Raw genomic sequence first — 10,262 nt, 5'->3', positions numbered from 1 at the left:
AACTCGAGAATCGTCGCGTATTCCACACACCCAAATCCCTCATCGTCCAGATCAACAATTGGGCCATTACTCCTCCGCACGGGATCGTAAAGCTGTGACCGCCTCCCTGCATATAGGTAGCTTGAGGCGCCGAGATGTAGAGAACCGTCGCTCGCGAATCAGGTACACGCTCTTCGGATCGAACTACCCACGAGGTGGCGCTGTTTGGAGTGGCATGACAAGCTCAATAGGGACGGCAGAGGAGACTCTCATCCATGGCTCTTGAACTAGAGGCTTGCCTCTCGATCCATCCATCACGCGGGAGACGCGTCTGAAGTGGCCCAATGAGCTCAGCAAGAGCCACAGTGAGTAGGACAGGTCATACACTGTGGATCAGACGTGGAGGTGTCGGATCTGTCGGCGAGCTACAGAACGGCCTTGCAGCTCAGATCGGGCCTCCGAGAGGATCCTCGCATTGAGGGTCATTGATTCGTCAGGAGTCCTCTGGATACGTGATATACCTCCGGCCAGTCATGCAAGTAGCCGGTCGGTATTGATTTAGCGGTGCTCGCTGCAATGAGCCGTAGAGATCTGAGGAGTTCGCTAATAGCGTTCTCGTTATCAATTCGTCGTTTCGGAGGAGCCGCCGTTGCTTAACCAGCCCTTTTGCCGCGTTGATCTCCTCCTAAGCTCGTTGTTTTCCTCTCCCGCTTCAGTTTTATCATCGTGGTGATTCCGATAGTGTCGCAGCAGATTATCGCGCCGCGAAAACCCCTTTTGTGAAGATGGGCAACCGGCATGGCGGCAGTAGAAGAAAGTACCAAGGCGTATTTGCATTCCTGGGGCGGAGGAGATACTGTGAGTCTTCTGGTGACGTATGAGGTCTTTTCGGAGCCGAAAGGCCCATGGGCATGTCTCATGCGCGCATTTGTACGGCTTTTGATGCGTCTTGAGATGTTGCCTGGATGGGATATCAGTAAACGGGTCTGCCCTCGGAAGAGTGAAGCTTACAGGAAAGACTTGTGGCGAGGAAAAATGGCTCCACATTCTATTTCCGTGCAATGAAACGGGCCGGTATGGGTTGAAGGGTCAATCGCTTGATTGTCCGCTATAAGGACTGCCGATGTAGCTTCAGCGGTAGGCTGCATAGTGGAAATTTTCGCGTGGAATGAAATTGGGTGTTTGGAAGCGCCCAGGTCAAGGTGGAGATCTGAGGACGTTTCGAATGATAAATCGAACCCATCCGTCAGGCTAGATTGGAACTCGGGGGGTTGTTTCAGTGCCGTCTGCATAAGAATTAACAGTGTGATTTTGGGAGGGCATTTCGTAGCGCTCACGTATAAAACACCGTTGGGATGACGCGAGAAGGAATTCATAGGCATGTCTGGACGTCCCATTGGAACCTCTACATGTTGCTGCCATGATACATCTCTTGCATCAAAGGGTCGGTCGGTCACGGTATCAATGGAGCTAATGGGCGCGGAACCAAGAGTCGCATCCCTAAATGCTGAGTCGCTCTCAAGCCACAAGGATTCGGTTGTGCTAGAATCGAAACCCGAGCCTGATGATTCTTGTGAACTACTGAATGGAAAGCCTTCGAAGTCATCGAATAAACCATAAGAGTTATGGGAAGGGGGTTGACAAACAACGGTGCCTGGACGTGGAACGAGGGATTGACCGAGAAATTCAAGATAATCGTCCATCGCATGTGAAAGATAGTATATGAAGCGGCTGGCAAAATAGCTAGATAGCACAGTGTCACGATCTTGCACAATTCCCGTGCCTAGACAGGAGCGAACGTCACGGCTTTTAGAAGGTTCCCTCTAAAGAGCCTTAGGAGAGGCCCTCGGCCTCTCGGGCCTCTTGGAGTGTCGCTCTGCATAAGAGCACGTGCGAAGAGTGAGGCTGACGCAAGAGGGTAAGTGCGCCCTGGACAGTGGCAAGGTCGGGCTTGCTTGCAGCTAACCGCTCGGCTGAGAGAAGGCAGACGTCGCCTGATGCCTTCCCAAGGCTGTGATGCTTTCACGAGGTTGCGGTTCCTTCATGAGGCTGAAGGCAAGGAAACCCACGTGATTTATACCATCTAAAGATCTTCGAAAATCAGCTGGATACGTACATGCGTTTTTAGACGCTAAGTGAAAGTTGAGAATCCAGGGTGAACCAGTCTGAGGCGCGACTCGTATGGCAGCGCAGCTCATGGTCATCGCGAGAGCCGTCTGGGGAATGGTTCCAGGTTAGGCCTTTCAGGCGGGCGTACATCTGATGGTAACGTTGCAGATGCTCGAAATGTTCAAGGATGAAGCCTCGAGAATAGATATGGCTCTGATTGTTGAACGGAAATATTGAAGGCTTGATACCAGTGTGTATCATTTTCTGGTGGTGCTGTAGGCGCTGACCTCGTGCACTGGGCATTGGACGGACAGCCTTCCAGATCGCACGCTCCGAGAAAGCTGCCTGACAGATAGGAGTTCGATCCATTTTGAGGACCTCCATCGGTGGATCATCTCCTCCGCCTTTACCACCACGCTTCTCATCGTGCTTGCCCTTGCGGACAACCATGTCGGGTGTGGAAGTGGACGCAGCGAAGATGCGGGGCGACGTTATAATAAGCGCCGTATTTGTTTCCAGCACGACGTTGCATACGATTGGCGAGGAATCTCTCATCGGACGAGGCTTCTATAGCAACCGATAATTCTCTCATAGCGGCAAGCACACGTTTGGCGTGTCGGCGAATATTTTAGTCTCCACGAGCCCTCCATGAGATTGGGATGCTGGATACTTATTTTCGTCAGCGCAACACTTCGTAGTAGCGGCGAAGGTAAAGTTCAGATGCTCGGTCAGGTAGTCCCAACATAGAAGGATTATTGTCCAGGCAGGAGCCCTATCCAAGTTGGACGGAATGGTAAGTCTAGAGTTGGCTAGCTTGGCCAGGAGTCGTATGTTTTGGTGACTAGAAGGGTATCCGCAGCCAGTATGCTCGTAATTGGCGCTTCTGTCATTCGTTTAGGCGTCTGAATGTGAGGCTGCCCACGCTGAAGGTTGGGGAGCGGTAGATAGAGCGCAAATGAGCTGAGGACGATGGGTTGCGGTTGGTGACACTTCTGTCGGACTTTCTCGTGTCTTGCTGCATCTATTAGGGCATGTGTATCTCCAGCGTTAATTCAAGAGAAGTGATGCATACTTTACACTTGTGACAGGCTTGATGGCGGTATTGCAGACAGCTATGACGAATTCCCAGAGCGAATATCTTTAAAAGCTCCGACGTGGCCTTTCCCTCTCGAGATGGCGAGCGAGAGTCGCCGACGGTAAAGTAGATACCGCAGATGGGGCAAGTCATCGAAGATGGGATATCCGTCGTTGCCACGGCAGCAGATCCATTTGGTGAGATCGACTGAGAACAGCAGGAGTATCCACTCCCTCCGCGGAAGCTGACCCGGATGATGCATTGCGGCTGGCAATAATGTTGTAGTGGTTCTATTGCATGCGCATAGACCAGCGTTCGAAGTGTTTGAAAGATAGATTTCAAAAACTTAAAGAGGTCTGGAATGTATCGGCTAGAAACGACGTTGTAGTTGGAGCTATCATGTGCGTATAGGACAATGTTCGAAGTGTTATAAAAGAAGAGTTGCAGGAGTTGCTTGCTTGAATCCGGCTTAGAGAAGGTTTGTGAAGGCGATAGTTGTGGTATATAAGTCTTAGGTTCCTATAGTCTTGGGCTCCGATCTACGAAGGGTAGGTGATAAGTGATAGGTGTGATGGATAATTTGTGGACAGTGTCAGGGTTGATATAGAAAAGGCGGCAAAAGGGTGAAGGGCAATTGGAGATGCGTGTGACATATCGAGACCGGGATAAAGACGTTAAGGCTGAGAAGTCGCGGAGGACATCCCCTGTTTCCTGTAAAGCAATGATACGCTCACATCTCTCTATGCATACGTCCGACCATATGAGAGCCTCAGAACTCCCAACAAGCTCAGGGCACCAATCAAACCTCTCCTCAATCTGACATCGCTGGCACTACCGGCACCAAGGCTGTCAAAAAAGGCCATAAGGCAGCCATAAGGCGGCAACAATGCGGCCATGAGACCCCTCCGGGAGGCCCGTTGCCTCCCGGCGGACCCGCGATGACCCAGGCTGAAGATAACGAAGCATCCAATAGAAAGAAACGCCAAAGATGGCCCGCCGTGAGGCCTTCATCGAGAGCCACTCAACAGCGAGGCTCACGACGACAAGAAGGCTGTGTGCATATAGAAGAGGCCTCCCGGAGGAGCAGGTGGTGTTGAGAGGCCAGCTCGGTTAGGGAAATATGCAAGGCTGAAAACCGCCATGCCGGACACGTAAATCTATGCATACTGGGCGGAATTGACGGCATTCGGGCGACCAAGGCGAAATTGGAGGGGGAACATGTGAGCGACGGAGAAGGCTGTACGCAAGGATTTCAGCCTTGGTGCTGAGGTTCACATTTCTGCATTCTTGGCTTGAGGAAGGCGATTGATATTGGCCCCGAGTGGTGTTAGTGCCATACTTTCGTGATCAGGCTGAGAGCGATTCGTATTGACGGGGTGGCTTCGACGGGCGATGGAGTCTTGTGGCAGCAAGAGGGAGATGGGGGGTTTGAGGAGGAAAAGCTCTGACCAACTCCGAATCCATCTAGCGGCCAGGAGAGCTTCAGATAGATCAACACGTCCGCAAAGTTGCATTTTCAATGTCCAAATATTGAGGCGGTTGAATCTGTTCATTAAGGCCCGATCTACAGCGTCTGTATCTTTACATCGTGACCCTATTTTCTCGTATAGTCTAGAAAACCCTTGAACAGTTCATCGGGTTCGCAATACCGCAACACTGAAGTGTTGATATCAAGGCTGCTGAACATACTTCTAGACGCTCAATTTACAGGGCGATAACTTTGACATTGTGTCACAATATTCCTATAATGGGTGGGAGGTCCACAAAGGTTTAACTAGATCTGCAAAATTGCATGATTCATGCGCTAGTATGAAGGCTAGAGAACGTATTCCTTACTACTCAATTCACGGTGTATAGATGTTTACATTGGATCCAGAAATTTCTCCATGCTTGAAAGCACCACCAACACCATCATCCACGTGGAAATAGTCGCAATTCCTCGAAAGCTGATATCGGGCCTCTAGGAGACATCAAATGCTTCGGAGACCTTCAAATAGACATATGGACCTGCAATACGTAAGAGAACTCGATTCAATTCCGCTCGTGCACTCAGCACGGCCAAAAAAAACCCCCCAGTTCACCTAGCTAGTGGTTGTATCCAACTAAGCACCGCAAATCGGCACATACTCCCCCAGAGCTTTCCGTACCCAGAAGCTCCACCAAGCCACTCCAGACAGCACCACTCCAAGGCCAAAAATCTCTAAACACCAGCCCGATTCATGCCGCCTCGTCCAACACACCCCCTATTACCCTCCAAATCTGCACTACTTTCAGCCGAACATATACGCCTCCAGGGGCGCCCAAGGGCCACCCCTTTCCTCCCCACGCTCCTGCTTCCTTCCCCTCATCTCCAGCTCCTCTTCCTCATCCTCTTCCTCGCACCCCGGCAATCTCATCTCCGCCGCCGCAGCCGCCCAATCCACCTCTCCCACCACCACCTCCCTCCCCAGCGATGCCAGCAGTGAGCAAAGCACAGAGACTAGGTGCCAGGTTCGCACGCTGTCCTGATGCTGGATCATCCTCTCCACCAGAACCGTCCCCAGCACATGGAAGCTCCCCGACACCCGCGTGGGGCTCTCCAGCATCTCCTTCAGCCTGGCACGCCGCTTGGCGACCCACTCCTGATTCGGCTGTGCAGAAAACGACATGTCAGCAACCTCCTCTATCAACAGCCCAGGGGCAGAAGCCTTTCTCAATCACTTACCCCAAAGTACCCGCCACTAACCCCCCAAACCGCCCACCCCCAGCTCTCCCCGTCCAGGCCCGCGGCCTCGCGGCTGCGCAGCAGCGGCCACAGCAGCACGCGCACGACGTGGTGGAGCGCCTCGAAGGCGTCGAGCTCCCCGCTGCCAGACCCCGACACGGTGCTCATCTTGCGGTACTCGACCGCCTGGTCCGCCGCCTGCAGCGACACGGCCTCGATGTCCCGCAGGTCGCGGCGCTCACGGGGGTGGCCGGCCACGCGCGAGAAGACGGGCAGCGCGAAGGCGTACGGGCCGTGGATCTCGATGTTGTGGTTGGCCGTGGTGAGGTGGCGCGCGAATTCGGCCTCGAGCGCGGCGGCATTTGGGAGAGCGAGGGCCGAGGCGAGGGGCGCGAAGGAAGCGGGATCTGGTGGTGGGAGGTAGGGCATTGTGATGGCTCTAGTTTGGAGGGTTAGGGTTGGAGGTAGGATGAGAGGAGTGTGAATCACGTGAGGAGAGGTGACGGATTGGGAGGAGGAGAGGAGAGTTGAAGGTAGTAGCTGGGCAGGTAGAGGGAGGAGAAGGCCTACGGTGATGATGGTTTGGTTGGAAGCGTTTTCAGCGTGTGAATCGACGGATAGTCCAGAGCGCGCGGAGCGGGCAGGTCTTTTGACGCGGAGCTTGCTGGAGCGAAGGAGCTCAGATAGCGCTGGACAAGAAAAGTATCACGAAGCCATGAAGCTGACGTGGACGCTGGTGGTGTGTGTAGGAACGGGTCTGTGTGAATGAGGGCGTTGAGAAGGAAAGAAAGGAAGGTCGAAAGGTGTTGAAGTAGGAGAGTTTGACAAGTGAAGTGAACTAGAACTGGTCTGTGCGACAGTGATGAAATCGCAATGACAGCACGGTGAAGGTGAATGTTGCGATGCAACACCTTGCGGCGTCGTCACCTCATCTTGAATTGCACGAGTCTATCCCATCCTTTTGAACGCCCATGAACAGCCGTGTTACGCCCCTGAACAGACAAAGAATTATACAGTACCCGCCTCAGACATGTACTCCACCACGACCTCTTTTGTGATCCCACCATTTCCTAAAATCATCCGCTCTGTACCTGTACTGCTTGACCGAGTCCGCCTGCTAGTTCTCGAAGGGCCTGTGACGCTGGTGACGGTCCCCACATTGTCTGGACGGAGATCAGCAAGCCAGTGGCTCCCCCGATGATGACCGAATCTGCTGTGGCGATTTGATCGTCCTCGGCCTCCGAGTTGTTGTGCTGCACTTGGAGTAGAGGAGCTGAGTCCTACACGCCAGAGTATAGTTTGAAGAAGCGGTCTCAGTGTCGCCAAACACCCAGCTGTTATGCCAATACCGGGTTCTACTGTTGACCATATCGCAAGATCGGTGGTAGACCCTGCGGAGATATATCATTAGAGATTGATCAAATGCAGACAGAGCTGAAGGTGGCCAGTTCGGGCTGAAGACGAGAAGTTGTAGGTACGCGATATCAAGGGGAGACACTTACAGAGGTAGTCCTCCGAATTATCCAGGCCTGAAACGTAGGGGATGCGGACTATTATTGCTATGCTTCCACTATGAAGCTGTCAGTTTCGAAACACTTTAGTTATCCAAGCCGAAAAGCTTACATGGACGCGAAAGCTAGAATTCCAGCAACATAGGCTTTTGCTCTCCGGTCCAATTGTAGGTTCCACACGAGGAATATAGGAAGGATGCCAAAAGTCCAATCTACTATAGCGGTGAGGCCACTCGCGGCGTATGTCGCCCCGCTGAGGTACTTAGTGTCGACACATCGTGCTGATCCGGGAGAGACGGTCCAGAAGTTGGAGATTGGAGTACACTGGAACATGACGAGGAAGAGATAGGCCGTTCCGAAGATAACGGTTCCAATCATCAACAGACGTGTTATCAAGATATGGGTTCTCTTGGTAGAGAAGCGTAGAAAGAAGATGCCCAGTGCGATTTTAAGCGTGCAGCTGCTTGATATGTAGAATAGCTCGCAGAAATACCAATACTGTAACCGTGTTAGTGGGAGCTCGGTGTGGATGATCAGTTGGAAGACAAACTCGCAGCGCCCTTCGCTTGTTGTCGGGGCCAAGGTCTTTGGCATGTCTACCCGTGCCATACAGGACACCTCCAATCTGGCAGATAAGGTACGCGGTGAAGAGCAGCTGTGGGATTATGAGCGACTTTTCTGCATTGAAAGGGATGCCTTTTTGCTCGCTGATCCTTGAGGAGTCCTGATTGCACTCACCAGAGTCGCTACCATAGTCCAATCATCTGGCCCGAACGTTTTGAGCATACCGGCGCGAACATAGACTCTTAAACTGACAGCGATCCACGAGGTAACGAGAAATAGAATTGCTACCGCAAGCACCTCATGGCTTCTGTCAGCCATCTGGGCGGGGGTGGAAGCGAATGTGTCGAGGATTCAATTGGAAAACGGACCAGCACAGCACCATCAGCGCTCACGACGATGCCTCAGGCGATGTCTCGTATTTGGTCAACCACATGGACACACACAGGACACGAAAAATGAGGAAGCTGGAGCGTCGAAGGGGAAAGGAGAAAACCCATTTGACAACACACCTGCACCCACGAAGCCGGGACCCAGCATGTGGGTTCTGGCCAACTACATAAATCATCCTGTCGACAACATGCCTCGGCCAATGCCATGCATGATGGGCCGTGGTGCATGCATGTAGACCTGCCGCCATGATGGATCGGACACGCTTAGCAGCTCCAAGGCCCTAACTCCACGCTGGTCGCCCCCGGTCCTCGCCGCCCGCCCAATCCGCAGGCGTGGAAAGCTCGCCGTATACGAGATCAGCCAGGGGCAGTGCTCAGAATCCGTGTGAGATCTGGCGCCGTCGATGCCCACTGGCTGGCAACGCGGGCGCTGTTGCTGACAGCCCTAGAGCAAACGCAGTAGGGAGCAGCGTTTCAAATTCTTCTGGAAGCCGTCATGGAGCCACTCGTTGCGAATTTCTTGCCTGATATTGCCGGAGCTGGCCTCTTGGCACCCTGGTGATCTCGCTGGCGGGCGCTGAAATTTTGCAGCTGCTTACCGCGGCATAGTGGCATATGAAAGGCGTGTATAGGGGCCCGCAGGGAGCTGCCGGTTCGCTTTGGCCGAGTAGGAGATTAATGAACAGGTAACTTGTGAGTTGGCAAGGACATCGCTGCGTGTATCCCTCGCACTGCTGCTCCTTTCGCGCTGGAATCGTATCTCCAAGTATGGCTGTGGTGTTGAGTGGAGGTCAGGGCTAAAACCTTGGAAGGCACACGAAGCTTGATGATCCTGCGCCCGATCTCCCTCCCCACAACGATCTCAAGGAACATCGCGACCTCGCTTTGAATTGTACCATATACATACGACCTACTAACGATCCTCGCGATGCCCCAACTAATCTACCTCTAGTAGCAGGAGCTTCTCAGAACCAGAAGCTTCCTTCCTCCCTAACTTCAACTCTCCAGGGCTACCTACACTCCTGCAGCTAATGCAAAGACCGCCCCTCGACCTCAAAGCCCCCTTGACTCGCCAATTCCTCCTCAACACTGACGATGCGACCGCGCCTCCGAACAAAACTACCCTGAGATTCCTCCTTCTTTAGCCTCGGCCACACTATCATCGCGATGCCTCTGAAGACGCTTTCATACGCTGCGTCGACCCGTTCCTCGCATGCCGTCCCCCGCGATCCGTTACCAATGAGATATATCCTGGGTGGTACAAGCATGGTGGGTGCAGGCGGCTGTTGCGCCGCGGAGATTCAGGGTGGGTGACAGGTATGCTGATGATGGACGCGGGCCTCTTGGAAATACAACATATGTACACCTCGAAGGTTCGTCACATTTGGGAAATGGAATCTGTGGCCATCTCGACCGAGGGCGATGGTGGCATATACATCTATCATAGTTTAGGAAGCTTTGAAGCCTGAAACTCGGCCTACTCAGGTTTCCACCGGGTCGAAGAGGCTGATATATTTGGCTGATATATTGTTTCTTCAGCTTGACAAGGCGAGGAGCAGGCAAGGAATTGCAATGTTTGGGCATAGATTGTTTGATTTTGATAGGACGAATGGCTCCTATGCTGCTGGGGGAACGCTTTGAGTGCTGACGGAATGGGGCAACAATTTGCTGAGATCAAATGCCAATTAGTGATTTAATTGTTATTCTCTCGCTATGAATAGCCTGGAGCCCTCCCAAAACTGTCTTCTATAGTCGTTGCCAAGTCTATGTGTCTGTATGGTATCATAACTACTGTGGAAGCATGGTATTTGTCTCTGCCAACGGGCCGTCCAACTCAAACGCCGCTCAGCATCCAACTCGCGCTCATTATGCCTCATCTCGTGTGGTATCGTGTTTTCGTAGGAAAGATCATCTCCCGCTGGATCCAAATC

At 52.8% G+C, this 10,262-nt stretch overlaps 5 protein-coding genes across 5 annotated transcripts; all 5 read right to left on the bottom strand.

The window, feature by feature from the left end:
• Positions 1 to 150: 150 nt before the first annotated feature.
• On the bottom strand, positions 151 to 1,892 carry BDZ99DRAFT_263650 (uncharacterized protein). Its single transcript, XM_033713815.1, has 3 exons — positions 1,317 to 1,892; positions 991 to 1,265; positions 151 to 940 (listed from the first exon to the last, which is right to left on the bottom strand). The coding sequence occupies exons 1-3, from the start codon at positions 1,680 to 1,682 to the stop codon at positions 601 to 603; spliced, it is 981 nt and encodes a 326-aa protein (XP_033579223.1). The 5' UTR covers positions 1,683 to 1,892; the 3' UTR covers positions 151 to 600.
• BDZ99DRAFT_263649 (uncharacterized protein) lies at positions 1,893 to 2,770 on the bottom strand. The gene has a single exon (XM_033713814.1). It carries the CDS (start codon positions 2,641 to 2,643, stop codon positions 2,104 to 2,106), a length of 540 nt encoding a protein of 179 aa, XP_033579222.1. The 5' UTR covers positions 2,644 to 2,770; the 3' UTR covers positions 1,893 to 2,103.
• Positions 2,771 to 2,974: 204 nt separating this feature from the next.
• BDZ99DRAFT_474459 (uncharacterized protein) lies at positions 2,975 to 4,305 on the bottom strand (the record flags this gene model as incomplete). Its single annotated transcript, XM_033721910.1, has 4 exons — positions 2,975 to 3,109; positions 3,161 to 3,557; positions 3,914 to 4,111; positions 4,202 to 4,305. The coding sequence occupies 4 exons, from the start codon at positions 4,303 to 4,305 to the stop codon at positions 2,975 to 2,977; spliced, it is 834 nt and encodes a 277-aa protein (XP_033579221.1).
• Positions 4,306 to 5,081: 776 nt separating this feature from the next.
• Positions 5,082 to 6,296, bottom strand: BDZ99DRAFT_568959 (uncharacterized protein; the record flags this gene model as incomplete). The annotated part of the gene is made up of 2 exons (XM_033727836.1): positions 5,082 to 5,793; positions 5,868 to 6,296. 2 exons carry the CDS (start codon positions 6,294 to 6,296, stop codon positions 5,434 to 5,436), a joined length of 789 nt encoding a protein of 262 aa, XP_033579220.1. The 3' UTR covers positions 5,082 to 5,433.
• Positions 6,297 to 6,792: 496 nt separating this feature from the next.
• Positions 6,793 to 8,452, bottom strand: BDZ99DRAFT_460986 (uncharacterized protein). The gene is made up of 5 exons (XM_033719513.1): positions 8,117 to 8,452; positions 7,929 to 8,033; positions 7,491 to 7,876; positions 7,370 to 7,437; positions 6,793 to 7,258 (listed from the first exon to the last, which is right to left on the bottom strand). The coding sequence occupies exons 1-5, from the start codon at positions 8,258 to 8,260 to the stop codon at positions 6,876 to 6,878; spliced, it is 1,086 nt and encodes a 361-aa protein (XP_033579219.1). The 5' UTR covers positions 8,261 to 8,452; the 3' UTR covers positions 6,793 to 6,875.
• Positions 8,453 to 10,262: the final 1,810 nt, after the last annotated feature.

This window comes from Mytilinidion resinicola, assembly GCF_010093595.1.
Source record: "Mytilinidion resinicola strain CBS 304.34 unplaced genomic scaffold BDZ99scaffold_6, whole genome shotgun sequence".
NCBI classification, from domain to species: domain Eukaryota; kingdom Fungi; phylum Ascomycota; class Dothideomycetes; order Mytilinidiales; family Mytilinidiaceae; genus Mytilinidion; species Mytilinidion resinicola.
The sequence above is the reverse complement of the archived record's forward strand: the minus strand, read 5'-3'. Positions and strand labels throughout refer to the sequence as shown.